The following is a 22,566-nucleotide window of genomic DNA, read 5'->3' on the forward strand; positions in this document are numbered from 1 at the left end:
CAGTCAAGAGAGCTTACCTGAAAGAGCTCCCAGGGCTTTTCCGGGTTGCCCCCGCCCGCCTGTCGCCTGCCGTTAGAGGCCGAGGAAGTGCGCTGGGGATTCCGCATCTGCCTCCTGAACCCCAGGGTCCTCTCGAGACCCAGGAGATATGGGTAGGGATGGTTTCACCCATTCATTTATGAGAAGCTCTGAGGAGACCCAGGCTGGATTCGGGATTCGGGGACTCGCCCAAGGGGCACTCAACGGCTTAAAGACCCAGGCTGAGCTAAAAGTTCCGCCGCCCCTGCTCACTGCTTCTAGGGATTTAAATTAGCTCTTGGGAGACCTATTTAATAAGAATAATGACCAACGTTTATTGGGCTACTCATTGCCCCAAGTTCTATCCACTTTCTCTTGTAATCTTTTTCCCAACAGCTTGAGAGACATGATTAACCTACCATAAAAATCACCCGTTTAAAGTGTATAATTCAATGGTTTTAAGCATATTTGTGGAGTTGTGCAACTATCACCACAACCTAATTTTAGAACATTTTCATCACCCCCAAAACAAATTCCTATCCATTAGCAGTCACTCCCCATCCTTGGCAACCACAAATCTGCTTTCTATTTCTATAGACTTGCCCTTTCCGGACATTTCATATAAATGGAATCATACAATATGTGGCCTGTGTGTCTGGCTTCTTTTACTCAGCATGTTTTCAACGTTCATCCATGTTGTAGTATGTATCAGTACTTCATTCCTCTGTGTGCCTGAATAATATTCCACCAAATGCAAATTCCACATTTTATTTATCCATTTATCAGTGATGGTCATTTGGGTTGTTTCCATTTTTGGGAAACAACATTCAGGTACAAGCTTTTGTATGGACATATATTTTCCTTTCTCTTGGGCAAATACCTAGGAGTGGGAATTGCTAGGTTATATGGTAACTGTTTAACCTTCTGAGGAACTGGCAAGCTGTTTTCCAAATTGGTCACACTTTCTGTTATCATCTTTGTGCAATGAGATAGATACAGTTTTGTCCCATTTTTACAGTTAAAGAAACTGAAGTGTAGGGAAGTGAAATCAGCTGCCTAAGGTCCCAGCAATAGCTGTGGCAGAGGCAGGATTTGAACTTAGCTCTTACCAACAACAGCTTATATCAGGAGGCATGGGTCAATTGTATCTATATAGACTTAGCTCCCAAAAGCCTACTTCCCACCCCAGGGATTGTCAACTCTTGGAGCCATAATGATAGCTCCTCACGTAAGCCCAGTACTTTTTAGTTTATAAGCTGCAGCCACGTTGTCATCTGATAGTCCCTGTAGACCTGAGGGAGACAGACCCAGAAACAGGAAAAGATCGGAAGAGCCAGGCCTGGCTGCAGGGCCTGGGACAGGTTGCTAAGGGGCCCAAGGCATGGCCCCAACAGAGGGGTCCTAAGACTTGAGTGATTTCACCAGCCATTTCCTTGATGCCACATGGCCCAGACATTCTTGAAGACTTCACTGTGCAGTCTTCACATTCCATAGGCTTCTGGTTTTCCATAAACAGGGCAACAGCAGACATGGGAGTGGGCACAGGCTATTTTGGTCTTAAACTCTCAGTCTAGGAAGACATTCCTCCTCTCCAATGGCTCTAGACAGTGATGGGTTCTTAGTCCCAGCTTGTAGGAGGGGCGAGTGGGCCTTACATGGGGATGTTGGCCTATCCCAGGGAAGGGAAAGAGGAGCCAGACACCGGGGAGCAGATGTGAGGCCTTAAGCCTGGCAAAGTATTCACAACCCTTTGACTTCATAATTCTGGTCCTAGGGTCATATCCCAAACACGTTCGGCTCTGTAAAGGCCCATGTACAGTGATGTTTGCCTCAGAAGTATTTGGGGTGGGGGTGAGGGATAGGTAAGAAGCACCTGGGTGTCCATCTCTGGGAGAGTAAATGTTTCTCAGATTAAGGCCTTGAGGCCCCAGCTTTTAATTTTCTTAGACAAGACCACCCAGGATTCAAATCTCTGCTGTCACTGTATACCTTAAATCACTTTTCTCTCAGCCCATTTCCTCATCTGCAAAGTGGAAATACTGGAAAATATAACTCCTTATGGAAGTTGTTCTGAGACTTCAGTGTGATAATATGTGCTAAGCATCTGGTGCATGGAGGTACTTTGTAGATGGAAGCCAGGAGTGATGGTGTTTATAGTTTACAAAGCACTTTGCAAATCCATTACTGTCTTGAATATTTCCCATCACAATCTGTTGGCTGCAGCAGGGTTTACCTAATTTAACCCATGGAACATGGCTTGGGAGACTTCACTTCATGACTGTGCTCCTCAGGAACTGGGCGTTCCTGTGCAAAATTAACTTCTCAGAACCCTAGTTTCCTCTTCTGAAAAATAAGAATGTGAATAATTAGTCGGTGAGGGGGTGCCTGATTGGCCCAGTCAGTAGACCATGCAACTCTTGATCTTGGGGTTGAGTTCAAGCCCCACATTGGGTGTAAAGCTTACTCAAAAAAAAAAAAAAAAAAAAAAAAAATTACTTGGTGAAGTGCATGAGCTATCTCTGAAGCCTCCAGCACGTAGTAGACACTCAATGTTACATTTCTTCAAATTTCAGAGCTCTTTGATATTTATTGAACAAGAGATGAAGACCTGGATCAATAGTTTACATTGCACTAGAGGAAGAACACGTGTGAAAAAGACAATAAAACAGGGTAAGGTATAGAGAATACTGGGGGTGTTCGTGGGGGTGGGGAATAGATGGAAATAAGTAAGCTTCTCTGTGGGGATCTGGGAGAAAGAGAAGCAGGCTCAGAGAATGGGGTGGTTAGACGGCAGTGAGAAAGTAGGAGTGAATGAATGAATGAATGATCCAAAGGAATGCCCCGCAGAGTTACATGGCTCCCTGGGTAGTAAGAGGCCTTTGGCAATGCTGTGAAACATCCAGGTAGACTGGCTGCTGTAGGTATTGAGGAGATGCTTAGCCAGGAATGCCCAAATGGACAACCTGGAGACTCATCCTACTGGGGTCATTCCTGAAAGTTTAGCTCTAGGTGCTCACACGGGACCCAGGGAAGTCCTCTTTCCTGGACCCTGGAATGTAGAACTGCGTGTGCTCAGAAAATCTGTCAGCACTGGCTGTGAGTAGATGTCCAGATGTCAGAGCCTTTATTTGTAATAAGGAGAGCTGAGGTTCAGAAGGTAGACAGGTGGTGCCCAGCAGCCAATGAAGAGTAGGCAAACTAGTTTCTTTATCCCTACATCGAGGATAAGAGAAAGACTTTTGGTCCAAGTGGCAGGGAACAGAATTCAAAAGGGCTTAACCCAAAATTGCATTTAGTGGGTTATATAGCTTAAAAAAATTCATAGGCAGGGGGCGACTGGGTGGCTCAGTTGGTTGGCAGTTGGTAACTGCCTTCAGCTCAAGTCATGATCCCGGGGTCCTGGGATCGAGCCCAGCATCAGACTCCCTGCTTCTCCCTCTGCTTCTGCCTGCCACTCCCCCTGCTTGTGCTCTCTTCTCTTGCTGTCAAATAAATAAAACCTTTAAAAAAAAAAAATCATAGGTAAATGAGCTTCAGGAGATGTCTGATCCAGAGCTTGACCAGTAATAGCAACCTTATTTTTTCTTTGTCCTCCTTCTTGCTTCATCTCAAACTAGAGCCCCTCATGGCAGCAGCTCCAGGTTGACTCCTTCCTCCACACATCCATACAACAGACTCTTCTGGTAGCTTCTGCTCAATAGTGAGGGGGCGGCATTCCTTCATGTGTCATCTGTTTATACTAGGACACATGCCTATCCCTAATCTAATCACCACAGCTCAGGGACAGGGAACACTGACTTAAACTCAGTTTAAGGCAATAGCAGTACCTTCTCTGTAATAAGGAATAGGAGTGTATCTTGTCTTGCTTCAGATTATATGACTCAGGGGTATCTAGAATAACTCACTTACCTTTTTTTGGAAAGGTTTTATTTATTTATTTGAGACAGAGAGGGAGAAAAAGCACGAAGGGTGGGGAGGGGCGGAGGGAGAGGGAGAAGCAGACTTCCTGGTGAGCAGAGAGCCCAACGCAGGGCTCCATCCCAGGATCATGAGATCATGACCTAAGCTGAAGGCAGACGCTTAACCAACTGAGCCACCCGGCACCCCTATTCACTTACCTTTTATCAAAATATAGCAATGTAAGATAAGAGCAAATTCCTAAGTTAATGATCTCAACTTGAAGATGGTACATTTTACTTTTAAAAAAAGCAAACTTCTAAAGATCTTATACACTAGTATGTGTTTAAGCCATATTGTATTTGCCTTTTTGATTTTTGAATTATAAATATTACATAAGAATTGTTATAATTCAAGTACACCACATATTTCCATTTAAGTATATATCCTAACATAACCTAATATAGTGTTTGTATATATTGTCTAAAGTGAGATGGGGGGGCGCCTGGGTGGCTCAGTTAGGCGTCTGCCTTTGGCTCGGGTTAGGATTCCACGGTCCTGGGATCAAGCCCCACATCGGGCTCCCTGCTCAGCGGGAGGCCTGCTTCTCCCTCTCCCACTCCCCATGCCTGTGTTCCTGCTCTCTCAAATAAATAAAATCTTAAAATGTGAAATGGGTCGGGGTACCAGGGTGGCGCAGTTGGTTAGGAGTCTGACTCTTGATTTCGGCTTGTGTCATGATCTCAGGGTTGTGAGATTGAGCCACGGGTCAGGCTCAGCACAGAGTTTGCGTAAGATTCTCTCTCCTGGGGCACCTTGGTGGCTCAGTCGGTTAAGCGTCTGCCTTTGGCTCAGGTCATGATTCCAGAGTCCTGGGATTGAGCCCGGCATCGGGCTCCCTGCTCAGCAGGAAGTCTGCTTCTCCCTCTCCCCTGGCTTGTGCTGTCACTCACTGTCATAAATAAAATCTTTTTTTTAAGATTTTATTTGAGAGAGAGCAAGCAAGCTCTGAGAGCACAAGCAGGGGGAGCGGCAGAGACAGAGGAAGAAGCATGCTCCCTGCAGAGCAGGGAGCCTGATGTGGGACTCAATCCCAGGACCCCGGGATCATGACCTGAGCCGAAGACAGACACTTAACTGACTGAGCCACCTAGGCGCCCCTCAAATAAATAAAATCTTAAAAAAAAAAATTCTCGCTCCCTCTCCCTCTGCCTCTCCCCCCACTCTCTAAATTAAATAAATCTTTAAAAAAATAAAAAGTAAAATGGGCCTAATCACAGACGGCCTCCTCTGGGCTACATGACAAGTACTCAATTCAAGCTGCTGGTGGAATTGAAAGTGAAATTCCTTAATGTCTACAACTCCCAAAGTCCTCTGTGTAAGTCTAAAATGATAGCCTCTCTGAGAGCATCAAATCATGCCCATTTTCCCAGCAGTCCCACAACAGGAACATTTCTCCCCATTTCACAGTCCAGTCTGCTGAGGCAGTGAGGACAGTGTGGTCACCAGGAATGGAAGAGCTGCTTTGGCCTTCCAGAGCCCTCACTGGCTACATGACCTTGTATATCTAACTCATCTAAAAAATGGGGCAGACAATCCTGAGGACTGCAGTGAGATTCAGAAAAGCTGTGTAAGCAAGGCATTGCCTTCATGTCACAGGCCCTAAACCACAAGTGTGGAGGGCTGGGCCCAAGTGCTGGGCCCATGGCCATTGACAGTCACAAAGCCACCCTGGTCAATGGGCCTTCTTCGACGGGAATGAGCCAGGACAGATGTTCATTCAAGAGCTTCAGGAAACTGGGTTCGGGCCTCAGAGGGTGACTCAAAGGACCCATTCACTCACATTCCACCCAGAAGCATTCCTGGCCTCCAGTCACAGCCTCCGTCATCTGCCATCTGTGGGGGAGAGTGCCCAACACCACACCCTGTTCCCCATTCCCAGAAACAATCCCAGGAAGAAAGGAGAGCTTGGATCATAGGACACCCCCAGGCCTCCTGACCCCCTTCCCAGTGTTCAGTGCAATTTTGGATGTTGACTATGGAGAAGCAACCAGCAGTGCCTTCATTTTAGATACCCAAAAACATGGAACCCACTTCAGCCCTGGTCCCTGGGGGAACTTCCAGCAACTAGGTGGGAGGCAGATGTCGAACAGGGTATAGGAATAACATCCCTCGACCAAGTTAAAAATGTGAGGCATCAGTAGTTTGTAATGGAGCCATACAAGTGGTACTGCAAAAGGGCCACCTGAGCCCTAGGTCTGGAGTCAGAAGCTTTGAGATTCTGAGTGTGTATGGGACTGGGGGAAGGCGGGGCTGCTGGTGGTACAGAGCAGGGTAGGGTGGTGACTAGAATACTGGTTCTATGACCTTGGGAATGGCCTTACCCCTCTGAGCCCTGGAGATGACCTCGTGGGGCAGCTAGGAGGATCCAATGGAGGGACTGCAAAGAAAAGGCACTATGTACTCTCAGGATAAACACACACAAGATCTTTACAATAGAATGAGATTTAGGTTTCAAATCAGGAAATAGTTTTCAACAGGCTCTCACCATCCTCCCTCTAAACGCCCATAGCAGTGCCTAGCTCTGTGATAGCACAATTCCAAAAATAACAGCCTGGGTCTGGCTCTTACTAGGGAGTAAGGCCTGTGACAAGCATTCTGCACACATTCTCTTTTCAGCTTCTTACTGTGTGGACTGTGGGCATGCAACCCACCGTCTCTGTGCTCAGCTGACTCAAGCATAAAACAGGAAAACTCAGTATGACGTAAGTTAAAATTGATGAAGTACTTAAAACGGTAAAGAATAAATTGGTTAAATTTTATAAAATTCTTAGAATAATTCATAGCTGTGGTACAATTAAGTACTATTTAAATAAAACTAAAAAAAAATTTCATGACCCTGTGCTCACTCAGGGTAAGCCACCTGACTAAGGTCACAGAGCCAATCAGGCGATGGATGATTCCAGGCCTGCAGGAAATGGCCACCCTCCAGTCTCATCTCCATGTGTCTCTCCGCTGCCCACTGGCCCGGAACTGCATCACACTTGTCCTTGTTCTTCTGTGGTCCTGGCATGCTGAAAGCATTTTGTAGCACTCTATTAAATACACAGGGTATGCCTTTGGAGAATCCAAACATTTTAAGAGCTATAAAAATAAATCTAAGACAAATTCATGAAAGACTTGGTGGTCATAAGAATTTAGTTAAAAGCCCTGTAACATTCCGGGGCGCCTGGGTGGCTCAGTCAGTGAAGTGTCTGCCTTCGGCTCAGGTCATGATCTCAGGGTCCTGGGATCGAGCCCCGTATTGGACTTCCCGCTCAGAGGGGAGTCTGCATCTCCCTCTCCCCCGTCACACCCCCACGTGCATTCTCAGATAAATAAAATCTTAAAAAAAAAAGCATAAAGCCTATTAACACTTTTAAATGTTACCTCTAGCATACTAAAATTCCTTCAATAAAAGAGTATTTAACTTAAAAAAAAAAAAGCCCAACATTCCTCAAAGTAGAAGAGGAGCCACAATGTACTGCCTTGGGTTGGGTCTGGACAGGGCACAGGTGGCCAAGGGACAAGTCTTATGACACTGATTTCACAAAAGGATACAAGAGGTTTATTAGACAACCCATGGCAAGATACAAAATAATTAATAATGAAAACAACCATATTCTATCAGCCAGGTGCCACTTGGTACTATGACACTACCCCATAGGACATTTCTGGGTTCACATCTAATGCGCTACCTAAAGAAATGAATCCCCCTCAAATCAAGACTCAAACACAAAGGGATTCTAGAGACTACTGGGGAGGAGACTGGCTTTGAAAGCTCTCCCTTATCAATGTGGAGACGGGGGCGGGGGGGCGGAATTTGGCAGGACAATTTGAATTTCTAAACTTAGTAAGAGGGAAACAAATGTACAAGGCAGGGTCTCCCAGGACTGGGGCAGAGGGTGGGACAGTGGGAGACAGGACAGGCAAAAACGGCAGTGGCTGGGACCTGACATCAGGTTTCTCTTCTCTACTTCTTCCGCCCGCCTCTCTCCTTGAGGGCCAAGTGGATGATGGCGCCATTGGCCATGTTGTAGTAAGCCAGGGAGTTGGAATCCTTGATGAAAATGCCCTGGAAAACAGATGGTATGATTTAGCGTGGGGCAACCTGGCCTTGAGCAGTGTAGTCTCCCAACTCCGAACATCCATTCCCTCTGAACTCAGTGAATACAGGGGCCTGAAAGAAGATGGGGGACAATGGTGGGGAGCAGGGATGGGGGTGGCACAGGGTGGGACTGAAGGTCTCCAGTTCCCCCGAGAATGCTCTGCTTTCCTTTATTCCTAGTAACCTATGCTCTTCCTCTTTGTCAACTCCCCAAAAAGTTGGCCCAGACCAACCCCATGAATTTCTGACTCTTCAAATCATAAGACCTTTTAGAGATCAATCCAAGAGTCTCATTTTACAGAACAGGAAACTGAGGCTCAGAGTAGTCATTTGTCAAAGTCCTGAGAGGGAGAATAAAGCAGCCCCATGTGGCCGGGTGGGCACCAGGTTAAGCTGGACTATCACTTCTGTGTCTCTGCACAAAACCAGGCTACCCCAGACCACACTGGCTGGGATGGCTCCACCACTGGGCCAGAAACCCACCACAGCATTCCACATCTTGTCCCCAGGTGTCCAACCTAGTCACAGAGGCAAAAGGTTTTTGGGGCTCTACATAAGACTAGACTGTGACCCAGCCACCCTGAGCCTTGCTCTGTCAGGCTAACCTGCCCTGGTACTCCCAGCCAGCATCACCGCTTCTAGGACAGACTCACAGGGCCACACCCACATGTCTCTCCACTCCTTTGATTCCACAGGGGATTTAGCTTCTGGGATGGCAGAGGCGTTGTGACCCAAGGGGCAGGACCACTGACATCTGACTCACCTCATACTGCAGCTTCTGTTTCCCTGCAGGCATACCCGTGGCTTCATGAATCTTCACCTTGATGACGGAGACCTGTGGGACCGAGAGGTTGTTCAGCCCCTTGCTAAGGTCAGCTGAAGAAAGCTGCACCCCCTGACTCCTTGGATCCCCTGCACCAGATGCCACTTAGCAGCAACAACTCATACCTGGTCTGTGAGCGGGAGCGTGAAGACCAGCACTTGTCCGTTCAGTTTCCATTCAGTCTTATCCTGCATGTTGGGCACTTGGACTTTGATGGACACTGGACCCTATAAAACAGGACATGGCCGTTATACCTGGGGAACCCTGAGCCCATCAGGAACTATGCTCTCCTATTCCGGGCCAATCTAAACAATATCACCTACCCATCTGGGCTCTTGGACTCTGGCCCAACTCACTACTAACACCACTAGCGACATGGCACAATTCACTCCCCTTTTTCAAGATTTGGTTTCTGTTCTTCAAAATGAACTCTACCCTGCCTCCTGGTGAGTCTGGAACTGGAAAAGTGATAAGAAAATGCCCTGTAAACCCCAGAAGCACAAGAAAGAAAGAGAGAATATAAACTATAGAGTCAGAAAACCTGAGCTCCCAACTCCTCTAACCATGTCTCGCTAAGCCTCAACACCAAATTTATAAAGCAAGTGATCACAACAGCTGCATGGTACTGTTGTAAGCACTGAAAAGACACGTGCCCATAAAATGTGTACCTCTACCTTGGCACTTCAGCTGGTACTCAGAAAATGAGAACTGCTATCGGAAAGAAAAAAAAAAAAAAAAAAGACCGGGTCAAATGCACTGGGGGGATGGGGCGAGCACTGTTTCTGCCTCCTCACTAGAACCTGACAGCTTCCCTAGGCACTGGCAGTGCCAGGATTCCCCTTATTTCTAGCACCCAACAGAATCCCCACAACAGGGAGAACTCCAAGGGGCTGGAGCCAGAGAAGAAAGCCACAGAGAAATTAAGAACCACACCCAGGACTTCCTCCAGTGTCCAGGGCCCCATTCATACCCAAGTCCTGCCTGCTGGTCTCCACAGTAATTCACACCAGAGGGACCATCTATTCGGCCTGCTCCTTTGCTAACTGCACATCCACTGTGCACTCAGAAGCTCTTACAGGCTTCCAACAGCTGACTTAGGCCCCCGAGACCAAAACAATGAGAGCAGACTAGGGTGGGCCAGGGAGTGTGTAACTGCAGCAGGACTGGATCCCCCAACTAGGCCTTACGACCACGGGTGGCACTCTTGTATCACATACCTTGTTTCTGCGTAGGAACTCCTCTTCAGGCACGAGGCTGTCCTCTGTCTTCAGTTTCTTGGAGGCAGGCTCATCCTCCATGGGAGGCGGGGGGTGGACAGGGGGCATCGGGGCTGGAGCTGGGACAGGTGCCACAGGCGGAGCGGGCACGAATGCTGCAAGGACAGGAATAAGCAGCTGCATGAGTGGAAGGGCCCTGGGAGTCAGGGCTGGTGAGGAGAGACTGCAAAGGTTTCCCACTTCTCCCAGTCAGGGTTGGGAAGGGTCACTTCTTGCCGAGTCTGGCAGCCAGCAGGTTCCCTGGCAGGGAGACCTTGTAGACTGCCCAGACTGGTCAGCAGGGGACTGGCAGCAGGGGCAGGACTGATGAACAGATGACCGCTGGCACCATTGGCCCTCTGCACCTGTCTGGAGCCTGACCACCCCCGGTGCACAGACCCCAGCTCTGCTACGTCAGCCTATCTCCCCCAGGACCTGTGGCTCCCAGCTCCTAGCTCAGGGATAACTCACATGGGGAAGCCAAGGCTCTCCTCTGGGCTGACCCCCAGCTGTAACAGCTAGGCGGGCTGACCCCCAGCTGTAACAGCTGGGCACTACCATCGGCCACTGCTCTGCTCAGTGTTTAATCTATAATCCTGACCCAATGGTCTGGAAGGCGACATGAGACACACTGACCTGTTGGCACAATCATGGGGGGTGGGCGGGGTGCCATGATAGGAGGGGCCGAGGGAGGCATGGGCACCACGTTGATCCTGGGTGCATGGATGATGGGTGGCATGGGGGCAATCACTGAGCCCGGGGGTAGTCGGACCACTGATGCCATCGGGGGGCGGGGCATGACAGGTACTGCAGACACAACTGTGGTACGAACAGGAGGCGGCATCTGTGGGGGGAGAAGGGACCCAGAGGTCAGAGGAAGCCAAAGCTGGACCTCAAGGGCATATGAGGCTGGTGATTAGCCACCTGCAGCCTTTGAGGATAGGGACTGGACAGCTCTGATGGAGTCCCCTGAGGCTGACAGACTGCAGGCTCACAACCAGGCTCTGACAGGAACTATGCTGAGAGAGGCTCAGAGTGACACTCTTTCCACTTGGGACTCAACCAGCTGCTTGTGGCAGACACTGGAAGAGCCACTAAAGAGGCTGACCTCAACTTAGCTTCCTGGAGACGGGCCAGCAGTCCTCGAAGACCTGTTAAGCCCTGCAGCCCTTCTCTGCCCTAAGTCTGCTTCTCACATTTGCCTCTTGCCTCCCTCCCTGCTCCAATCCTCCCACACAGATGGATGATCAGACTAGAGGTTCCCACTTACAATTCAAGAGTTCTTTGTCTCTCAACTTGACCCAAACAGCACCTAGTCCCCATTATAAGGAAGTTGTCCTTCTCAGCCAATAGTGTCCAACCCCAAAAACCAAGCTCTGCAAGATCAGTCCCAAAGTGGTTACTGGCTTACCGCGGGTGGCCGGGGCACAGAGGTAATTGGTGGGGCAGAGCTAGGAATGTTGGTGGCTGAAGACGGAGGTGGTGGCTGCTGGGGAAGTTCATTGGGTTTGCTAGGGCCAATCTTCTCTTTGGTATCATCCTCTGGCACCAGGCCCTTGGCCTTGTGGATGGCCTCAATCTGCTCCTGTAGGGTAATATTGGCCTGGGCAGCCTGCTGGGTCCGGGCCATGCTGCCCGAGTGGCCGTCCCAGGTCACCTGCAAGGGAAAGCAAAGCCACAGCTCGTCAGGGCTCCTAGGATGCAGCCCAAAAGTATAGGAGTGTGAGGGTGGGGAAGGCACCAGAATCCCTCAGAAGTGCACCTTTTCCTCTGGCTTCTGGATCTCCTCCTCACCGATCTTCTTACCGATGGCTGTTTCTTCTACACCAAAGATGTCAGTACGACGCTCAGCCAACTGTTTCAAGCTGCTCTCAATATCCAGACCTGGATACAGTCACACAACAGAGGCGGGGACAGAAAGGACACTAAAACCAGGTGCCCTAACAGAGCGGCAACACTCCCAGTGCAGGGTGGAGGCTGGTCCCGTGAGGCAGGCCGAGTCGGGGTCCCAACACAGCATGCCCATCCTGAGCCTGGGGAAGCCCAACCAGCACGAAGCCTGTACGCTAGAGCTTGTCCGACCGCGTGACTTACGAAAAGCAACTGAGAGCACAGGATCACACCAATGGCAAGTGGCAGTCAGGACTAAAAGCTTACTCTCCTGCCTCCGGGACGGTTTTCTTTCCATCGTATCTCATTTCAAAGCACTAAGGGTGCTCGAGCCACCAGAGCCCTCATTCTAAGACAGCCCCAGAAAGGTCAACTTTCCCAGCTCTGGTATGTCTGGGATGCCATCCATGTCAGGTGCCTGCCTTCGGAGGAGCCTTATGAAGAGTGATTCTGGAAAACGGGGAATTCTTTGTGGCATCATAGGCTGTACCTATCCTCAAAACTTTCTGTTGACCTCAGTTGTTGCTGTTTGCTTAAAGCAAGTTGACCATAGTCTAGAAATTCCCCTGGGTCAAAGAGAGTCAGGGCCACATAAAAGAAGGGGTACGGACTGGGTGGGAGAACCCCACCTCACCTGGTGCGTACACTTCATCGTCGCTCTGCTTCTCACGGATGGAGCGGTCTCGCTGCTCTAGCCAGCGGGGATCGAGAAGCCCAATGCGCATGTGTTCCTGCATTTTGCTGGCAGGGATCTTCTCCCCCGTGATAGGAGACACAAGATATTCATCTGGAGCAGGGGCTGGAGGCAGGGGCTTGGAAGCTAAAAGGAAAGAGAGATGCCTGAGTCACAACACTGGGAGGTAGCTGCGGGTTAAGAGACTGCTGTTTCATTTGTGCCTCACTCATCCAGGACACATCCATTTAGTGTGATGCTGTAGTTGGCACTGTGCAAGGCACCTGGGCACCAGAGATGACTCAGCTCTGTTCCCCACCACCAGGCCTGCAAAGGAGGGGCTGTCCATGCCTTCGTGACAAGCCACCTCACCCCCTCCTAGAAACAGACAGCACTAAGGAACATGTGAAGGCAGGAAAGCAGGCCCTACCTTTAGGGTCATAGTCCTTCCGAACAATGACCTGGTCTGGAGTCGGGGGCAGAGGAGGCGGCATGGGTGTCTCTGGGGGTGGGGGCACTTTCTGCCCTTCTTCTTCATCGTCCGAACCCTGAAAAGCAAAGCAATGGCAGGACTCAGAGAAGGCCCAACAGGCCACCTCCCTGCAGCTGAGCCCTGGCGGCTCTCAGGGTGGTAAGAAGCCTAGGTCTCTGCCGGCCAGCGTCCGTGTGCTAAGCCTCTGGGGGCAGCCGAGGGCAGCCAAGGCCAGCCGGCAGCTGGCCAAGCTCCTTCCTCACAACATGAATGGGAGTGCTGGGGGCTGTGGTGCTAACACTCCGCCCAGGCATTTCCAGCAGCTGGCACCAGGCAGTCCCAGGAGGCCAAGGGCACTTAAACATGCTGGGGAGGGGCGTGGGGGGCAAGTCGACGCTCAATGGTAGCTGCTCATAGAGCAATGCTGGGAGGGAGAGAAAAAGTCAATTCCCACAGACACAGGGGCCATTCTTCTCACACACAAATTCTTTCCAAGGGGAGGAGAACAGCTTGGCTCTGGAGACTCTATGCCTGCTTGGAGGGGGTAGAGGTGGCCAAAAGGAAGCAGAGGCTACACTAAGAAAAGCTCTGGGAACTGCTGATCATTTGGGCCTAAGCTCAAATGCATCAAAGCATGTGGCGAAGTGTTCCCTTACTGAGAGCTGGCATGGGGGCGGGGGGCGAGGGGGGAGCAGGGCCTCTGGGCAAAGGGGGGAAGGTCACAGAACAGAGCCAGCACAGCTTTCAGATCCTTGCCTGTGAATGAATCTTTGTTGCTTGAGCTGGAAAGAGGCTCTTATGCTGCCTGGGTCTGGGCAGCTGCTCAGCCAGGATGCCTTACTCGGGACCCACGCCTCCTTTCAAGGTTCACAAGGGAGCTGGATCTGACTTGTGGAGAGCACCCCCATCTCTTTAAGTGAAAGAGGGAAAGGCCAGCTTGCAGGCCCTCCCAGGAGTATACCTCATCCATGTCTTGCACTTGGGTGTCCTGGTCCAACTGCGAAGGAGGCTCCTCCGCCTTCTCCTGTTTCTCGTCCTCCTCATCAGATTCGACCTCCATCTCAACCTCTTCACTCTCCCCAAACTTCTCGTAGCGCTCCTGAATGAGGATTCGGGCCCCCAGTTCCTCTGGGGTGGTGGGGGGAGGGAAATTCCCTGGCAGAGAGCAATCCAGAGTCAGGAGACCTCCACAGATACGCCTTATCAAAGGCCCACTGGTCTACACTCCCCACACTGTAAGTTCTCCAAGGGCCTGATTTCTCTTCCGGCTCTCGATGCCCACCCAAGATCTGGCACGATGTTTCCTCAGTTGGGTTTAATTGGGGACATGTGGCAAATCTGAAGTTTTCTGGCAGCAGAGATGAAACAGATAAAACCCTCTGGGGGGACTGTGCTACTCCCTGGGAGGAGATGTATACCTGAGATATTCCAGGATGGTTCCAAGCTCCTGACTCCCTCACCTGGAGTCACAGACCTACCTTGCTCATTGGGTTGGAAATCCACTGTTTCCACCACCACAAAATCATGCCAGTCAATCTGAGCATAGGCCACCCGCTCCTTCTCCTTTTCCTCTTCTTCCTTCTTTCTCTCTCGCTCCTGGAACTTGGCCCACTCTACCCGGTAACACACCTGAAGAGACAGGAAACAGCATGACGCTAAGCTGAATCAAGGTCTGCTCCTGACAGGACGGTCACCTCCAGTACCTTCACCAAAGCCAGCTTCTCCTTCGGAACAGGAGGCTGCTCTACCCATAAGGAGAACTTCTGGAGGAAACTATGGCATTTGCATTTGGTTTCAGTCAGGCCCAGAGCCTGGACAGAATGTAACAATTCTAAATGCCATAGAAAACTTGTGTCTGGGCCCCAAGGGCAGCCATTTGTTATAACCTCAGAGTTTTCTGCTTGAGCTGGCAAGGGGCTCGATGCTCACAGAGCAGCAAACTCTGTCCCAGGAAGTCTGTGTGACAACCAAGTACCCACAAGAGAAGCAGCAATCTGAGAGCCTGAGAAACAAAGCCTTCATGCAGCCACCCGAAACAGGCAATGCCAATATGCCTTCTCTCCTTGACGCTGAAAACTTGGGGCCTCAAAAGGCATCTGTCGCCAGAAAACCTGTTCAGGAGTTAGCTTCTAGCGAGGGAAGAAAAGAGGAAGATCCAGTAAAGCTGAGAGAAAAGCAGAAAGTTAGGGAGCAGAGAGTCCAGGGTTCTTCAGCCTTTGTGACCACAAGGCCTTTCTTCCCCTACTCCTGTGCCTGGAACACGACAAGGTCCCTCCTCGAAGCCTATTTCCAAACATGAAACAACCCACACAAAGTCACTCGTACCACCAGTAACTAGTTATAATTTAGTTTACCTGGTCCAAAACTTCTCGGGGGTTCTCAGCCTCTTTCTTGAGCTTTGTAAATAAGCCTTTAGGTGGAATCAAGATCTGAAACATGGGAAGAGTTAAAACGACTGTCAGTGCAGTACAACACAGGACAAAGAGGGAGCTTCCCGGGGCCTGTGGAAAGGCACAGGAAAAGCGAGAGCATGGGGTTCCAGGTCCCAATCCCAACTCCACTTTGCTGTGTGACTTTGCGCAAGTCACTTAAACTCTCTAATTTGGCTGCCTTCTACAAATACTGACACCACCGCTTAAAGCCGCACAGTCAATGTAAAAGGTTGCTGCAAGGAGTGGCAGGAAAACACGTAAAAGCTCTGCCCTCCACCCAGCGTACAGTCCTCATGCGCTGGCTGCTCTCAGGGCATGGGGCTGCTCCACCCTTCTGCGCATGCCACCAGGCCCTTTTGCATGTGCTCCCCTGACGACCCTACTCCAGACTGCCGCCCACACACCTCAGCTCCGAGATTCTGTCCCCTGCTTTCTATTTCTCCATAGTGTTTATTACCAGCGGACATCCATCCACTGACATTGCACTTGCTTGTCACCTCCCTCACCAGACCAGAAACGCCACATAAAGACATAGAAATTACAAATTCACTATTGTATCTCCAGCATTTGAAATAAAGTCTGACACTGAATACATAGTTGATGAGACAACAAACGATGGCTTTGTTCAAAACAGCATAGGTTCCCAACAGTATTTATTATCATTGGTAAAGTGGCTCAGCCTTCTCCTAGCATCCCTATACCTCTCCCTCAGGAATAAATCTGCCCCTAGAGTCTCCCATGACTAGAGACAGACACCAGTGCCCTCAGGTTAGAGAACTAAATGTCAATACCCCAATCCTGAGAGAGAAGGAACAGGAAAAGTAACAGAATAAAAAGGGATTTAGGGACCTTGAACCCTGGAAGTAGACCACTAGGGAAAATCAAGGCATGGCTCACTTAAAATTGATACTGTGTAATGAATTACACTAACCCTTTGGCCTTCCACCGTTTTATTTTAGCTGCTCTTCCATTTTTTGAAATGATCATTTTCTAAACACACACATTTTTATAATTCTTCCTAGTTACATACTTAGAGTGAATTGTTAAGAATAAATCATTACAGTCAAGTCAGATCTTTAATGTACTGTTTCTAACTGCCAAGAACAGATGTACGAACCATGCCACTAAAACGGGAAGACAACCTCCACTACATGTTGGGCAGGAAAAGCCACTGCAAATCAGTGTGCTTTGCAATATATTAGCAATCTGGGTGACACCCGGGTAGCTCAGTGGCTCAGTTGTTAAGCATCTGCCTTCGGCTCAGTTCATGATCCCAGGGTCCTGGGATCGAGCCCTGCAGCGGGCTCCCCGCTCCGCGGGAAGCCTGTTCTCCCTCTCCCACTCCCGCTGCTTGTGTTCCCTCTCTCGCTATGTCTTTGCTAAAAAAATAAATAAAATCCTAAAAAAATAAATTAACAATCTGATTGTTTTTAAATACTAATATTCACTTGTCCAAATTCTTGATTACAATAATGTAGCCTGATAATTAAGACCTTCTTGTTCCAGACCCTGAAGCCCAGATCTTAGGGGCTGGAGAAAAAATGCTAGAGTTTAAGTCCCAACTCAGCAAGCCCTAGCTGTATGACCCTGCCCAAGTTAACTTCTCTGTGCCTACTTCCTCTTCTGTAAAATAAATATAGCAGTGGCTACCTTACAGATTACCAGAGATTAAATGAAAAAATGCTATGTATATAATGAGTATTTCAACAATACTGGCTATACTTATTTCTCTCCCAATGTTTATTTAAATTATATTTCTAATTCAAAGTATTTTTTAGGGTGAAAAACAATACAGGTATTGGGGTCAGTGCAGCTACTTACTAGTTGAGAGACCATGAGTAAGTGACTTCAACTCTCTGAGCCTGTTTCTGCTTTTGAAAAAGGGGAAGCGGGGAGGGAATACCTCCTGGGTTCTTCTGAAGATTAAATTGGGCAAAAGAAGGCAATTATTAAGGGCTTCCTTATTCTCAGGTCCCGTGCTAAGCAACTGAGATTCTGATGTACTTAAAAGCAGCTAGCACTTGGCATTGTCACATAGCAGGCACTAACCTAATGGCAGTTATCAATCACGTTTCGCTTCTCAAAACCAGCAGGCTATGTTACATTTAAAAGGCAGAACTGAATAGAAATCAAGACTTTAGGGGCACCTGGGTGGCTCAGTCAGTTAAGCGGCTGCCTTAGGCTCAGGTCATGATCCTGGGTTCAGGGATTGAGCCCCACATGGGCTCCTTGCTCCAAGGGGAGCCTGCTTCTCCCCTGCCTGCTGCTCCCCCCTGCTTGTGCTTGTTCTCTCCCTCCGTCAAATAAATAAAATCTTAATTAAAAAAAAAAAATCTAGACTTTACACTGAACTGGAATTTTTAACATGTGCCTGAGGGCCCACAGAGGAGTCATGTCCTTGTGGACATGAGCAGATACAGTGCTTACGTTAACGTGCCTTCCTTCCCTAGGCCCAGCACCCCCGCCCCTGCCCTGCCCAGGCACCTTGGTGTACTGCTCCACCAGCTTCGTAAAGTAGTTGAAGAGGCTGTGCTGTGGGCGGAGGAAGTCAAACTGGTAGTTGCGCTGCTCTTTCTGCATCAGTTGTGTCAGAAACTGGCGGCCATTCCTGGCCACAAACTGAGCCGTCAGCTTCACCACATCCAGGTCAAAGGCTGAGATGGAGGGGGGGTCTGCGATGAACTCAAACTCAGGAGGGGGCTCTTTGGGCACAATGGTCTCTTGTATCACCTGGGCTTGGACCTAAGATGCAGAGAGAATGTGAGGCTCGAGAGGGGGTGGGAAGACACCCCCGACAGGATGGCACAGACCTCTACACTTCTGTTAATCACATGCACACCAGTGGCCCACAGTGTGAGAGGATCCTAACTCATAAGAGCACCAATTTCTTGGCCAACTGTGGCCTCAACTCTCTGAATGGCTTTGAGCAAGAACCGTGCCCCTCTGTATTTCTGCTGTTGCCCTGAAACTGAGCGCCAAAACTGGGTGGCAGAAAATCTGACAGGAACATGCCTTATTAAATCCCACCCAGGGATGAAGGACACAGTTAGCCCTACATGTGTGCAGAGGACCCGCTGGACAGAGGACTTCCATGTTTGTTACCTCACCTGGCCTCCACATGGTTCGTGTGGATTCACAGGTACTGTGAATCCCTTTTATAGGTAAGAAAACTGAGGTAGCCTGAGGCCTTAGAAGTAGTAAATTGCAATTCAAGGTAACAGAATCTACTCCAACCTTTATTTCCCACTGTAAAACAGCAGGCGGCCTTTGTCACCATGGTCCAGGAAAATACAGCAAAGAGAAGGGACCAGTCTAGGTTACACAAGAGGCAAAATGTGCCAGCCCTTCACTGGCGACCCTAACTGTCCCTAGTGATGCACCTAGAGAGAATTAAGGTATTAAAGCAGGCCACATGGAGGGGCCCTGGGAAGGTGAGATGGATGGGAGGGATGGCTCAAGAAGGGGCCCACGAGCCACATCCCAACACTGTTCTCACTCCATGGTCAAGGCAAAGAGTACAGGCCAAGAGACTGAACTCTGGACTACTACCCTGTGGCCTGGGTAAATCGTACCTCCCCAAGCCTCAGGTTCCTCATCTGTAAAATGGTCTCTTTGCTGTCCTCCTCAAGCAGCTGCTGTGAGGTGCCAATGAGACTCTTAAAGCACCAAGCACAGAGCTGGACAAGCAGTGCTCAGGAAATGTCAAAGGCCGCAGTACTTTGCTACCTGAGCCTCAGTGTCTTCTTCCTTGGATAGAAACCTCATGTCTCTCCCTGGCTGGTAGTGAGATTTAGATAGCAGAGTTCATTATCTTCCCCTCCTTGGCCTGGCTTCCCTCTCAGCCCTGGGGATAAGAAGGAAGGGAATGGCTCCAACCTTCTGGGGCAGCTGCTGCTGGGTGGCCTGCTGCTGCTGCTGCATGACCTTGGGGATGGCAGCCGAGGGCTCCTGAGCCTTCCCCTCCTTGAACTCGCTGACCTTGTGGCGGTAGTAGGCATGGTAAGGGTCGTTAGGGTTCAAGAAGTTAAACTTGGGATTGTTGATCTCATTCTGTCGTATCCTAGCTTCAAATTCAGGTCCGTTTCTACAAGGAGGAAAAGAGGGAAGAATTAACACCACAACCCTTACAACTGCCTAAATGCAGAACACTGCCCATTCAAGCCCCCTTCTTGCCACGACTCATCACTCAAATTAGCCCATCCCTAAGTGCAGCAGAGGTCCTCCGTGAGGCTCCTTGTGACAGCGGCCAAAGTCATCTGCCTCCTCCAAGCCTTGGCCAGGCCTCCTCTACCACAGGGTCTCCCAGACCTCTGTCGCTCTTGTAGCTCTTCTGTTAGTCTTGCCATTCCCAAAACTAAACTTACTGTTTTCTTTTCATATTTTAAAATGTACTTAAAAAGAAAGACATATATTACTGCTTCAAATAAAAATCAGTATGGCTTTACTAACAAAAAGAAACAGAATTAAACACAATAAGAATAAAGTAGTATTAAAGTAATATTAAAGCTCCAAGTTTGCTGAGACTGAGGCCAGTTCTCTTAATTAAAAAGGGAGATGAAAGGGTGCTGGAGTAGTGTTAAAGATATACTAGCACCAAACTGACACTCTGTCCTTTGGGTAACCACAAGGATTGAAAAAAACATCAAAATGTCAACAATTTCATGTAATGCTTTGTCCAAGTACTACCCCAAATCACCTCATTTAGTACTGGGTGAGGCCCATGCAGGAAACACTGCTCTCCAAGGATGTGGACCTGTGTTGCTGCATAAGGCACATCCAGATGATGAGGGGAGCAGTAAGAATAAAAGGGAGGTCTCCCATCTCTCCCAGTACCGAGACAGTTTCCCACATACACCCTACGTGCGTGCCTTTAAAAGACCTCAGGATAAAAAAAAAAGTCATGATATTTGGGGAACCCTGATTTTTAAAGTGTCCCAATGGTAATATTTCAAGGTGTCACACATATGTAACACCTGTGTCACTCAGAAAGCACACTAAAGACATAAGATATGGACACACACACATTTTGAGTTCTCACTACTGACTCACCAAGTTACCAAACCTCCCACTCTTTCTTTTTTTTTTTTACGTACTAGATTACCAGTTTATTATAAGAGGATATTTTAAAGGATAAAAATGAGCAGCCAGATGAAGAATCACATAGGGACAGGTCTGGTAAGGTCCTGAGCACAGGAGATTCTGTCCCTGCAGAGTCTGGGGTGCATCAGCCTCCTGGCACCCTCTCAGATGTGTTCTTGTTCACTGACCTGGAAGCTCTCTGAATCCCTTTGGTTAGGGTTTTAAGACGTCATTACACAGGCAAGGCTGATTAAATTATCGGCCATTGGTGACTGAACTCAATCTCCAGCCCCTCACCGCTCCCTAGAAGTTGGGGTTCCAAACTTCTCTTCGACTCAATTTCCCATGTATAAGATGTGACTAATACCACCTTCTCTCTCTACCCTGGAGTACTTAGAAGATCAAATCAGTTAAGGAGATGCCAAAGTCTTTTTGAATCATACAGCGGTCTAAAATGCAAGGGCTGTCACTCCTATGAAGGCTAGAAAGGGCTGTTCCATAAACACTAAAGATGATCTGGGTATTAGATGTTTGTGGTGGGGCATCTAGGCGGCTCAGTCAGTTAAGTGTCCGACTCTCGATTTCGGCTCAGGGCATGATCTCAGGGTTGTGAAATAGAGTCCTGTGTCAGGCTCCCCACTCAGTGCAGAGTCTGCTTGAGATTCTCTCTATCCCTCTCCCTCTGCCCCTTCCCCGTTCACACTCGCTCTAACTAAAATCTTAAAAAAAAAAAAAAAGATGTTTGGGCGCCTGGGTGGCTCAGTTGATTAAGCGACTGCCTTCGGCTCAGGTCATGATCCTGGAGTTCCAGGATCAAGTCCCGCATCGGGCTCCCTGCTCAGCAGGGAGTCTGCTTCTCCCTCTAACCCTCCCTCCTCTCATGTGCTCTCTCTCAAATAAATAAAATCTTAAAAAAAAAAAAAAAGATGTTTGTGGGGCTTCCCTCACTCCTTCAGTCAGAGCCCAGCACTCAAAAGATGCCGTAAACACATCAAGGGATGGTTCCAGGGACTGCTGGCAACAAGTTGCTTCACTCTCTTGAGACTTTCACACCCCGGCCTTGCTAGCTGGAGGGTGACACACATGGTACAGGCAATGCTGTGCCCCAGATTAGCCACCATAACAAACTGTGCCATGGTGGTTGTCATCAACACCCAGGCTAGCTCCTCTGCAAGTTCTGGTCACACTCTGTAGCATGAATAACACCATGGGGTCTCAATTAGGCAGTACATGCGTCCAACTGGAACCTCATGCTTGGGGAAGAAGCATCTTCCACCTTCTCAAATAATGCAAACCACATACAAGGAAGGTGAATGCACACTTAGATACTGCTAAAGTAGGCCATCATGCCCAGCAAACACCCAGGGCAGACAAAGGGCTGCTGGAAAAGGGAGGGCTCTGCTTGCCTCCTCTATCCCTGCCTCCTAAACCATAACCTCACCACATCTGGGAATAATTTGAAAGAAAATGAGAAGTCAGGAATGTTCATTCCAAGCTATTCTGTTCCTTTAAATTAACTTAATGTTAATTTTAGAATTATGCTCTCTAACACAAGGAATAGATTTCAGCAGAAAAAGACATGATTCTGAGTCAACCCAGCTGGTGGGATTTTTTAAGGGTAATTTCCACTTTAGTTTCTTGACAGGAAAATGCAGGGAAGGGAAGACCAAATCTAGAGAGAAAAAACTTCTTTCAGAAAAACATACTCAGTGATTTTAACTGTACGCTCCATCAACCAATATGTGAGACCCAACAGAAGTGAAAAGATGGTCCTGTAGGCTTCCTTTATCCCAGAGTGAGATGATGCCGGTCTGTTCCTCCATTGCCACGTAAACGAAATCAAGTCCACAGATATTTAAAAATGCCTATAAACCTTACC

The 22,566-nt window shown here is 48.8% G+C and overlaps 1 protein-coding gene and 1 long non-coding RNA gene across 2 annotated transcripts in view; one reads left to right on the forward strand and one right to left on the reverse strand.

The window, feature by feature from the left end:
• LOC113912260 lies at positions 1–8,990 on the forward strand. Its single transcript, XR_003516761.1, has 3 exons — positions 1–152; positions 2,592–2,688; positions 8,855–8,990. It is a non-coding gene; the product is annotated as an uncharacterized LOC113912260 (long non-coding RNA).
• SF3A1 (splicing factor 3a subunit 1) overlaps positions 7,500–22,566 on the reverse strand; it is a 20,271-nt gene continuing 5,204 nt past the window's right edge. Inside the window, exons 3-16 of the mRNA XM_027575186.2 lie at positions 19,485–19,692; positions 18,093–18,350; positions 15,531–15,605; positions 14,655–14,805; positions 14,138–14,331; positions 13,135–13,252; positions 12,666–12,851; positions 11,904–12,025; positions 11,553–11,798; positions 10,778–10,985; positions 10,103–10,257; positions 9,011–9,112; positions 8,826–8,897; positions 7,500–8,029 (exon numbers count right to left, since the gene is read on the reverse strand). Of these exons, the coding sequence (XP_027430987.1) occupies positions 7,928–8,029; positions 8,826–8,897; positions 9,011–9,112; positions 10,103–10,257; positions 10,778–10,985; positions 11,553–11,798; positions 11,904–12,025; positions 12,666–12,851; positions 13,135–13,252; positions 14,138–14,331; positions 14,655–14,805; positions 15,531–15,605; positions 18,093–18,350; positions 19,485–19,692 (2,197 nt within the window). The 3' untranslated portion in view covers positions 7,500–7,927. The remainder of the gene's footprint in view (positions 8,030–8,825; positions 8,898–9,010; positions 9,113–10,102; positions 10,258–10,777; positions 10,986–11,552; positions 11,799–11,903; positions 12,026–12,665; positions 12,852–13,134; positions 13,253–14,137; positions 14,332–14,654; positions 14,806–15,530; positions 15,606–18,092; positions 18,351–19,484; positions 19,693–22,566) is intronic.

The sequence above is a fragment of the Zalophus californianus genome, chromosome 14, assembly GCF_009762305.2.
Source record: "Zalophus californianus isolate mZalCal1 chromosome 14, mZalCal1.pri.v2, whole genome shotgun sequence".
Taxonomy (NCBI): domain Eukaryota; kingdom Metazoa; phylum Chordata; class Mammalia; order Carnivora; family Otariidae; genus Zalophus; species Zalophus californianus.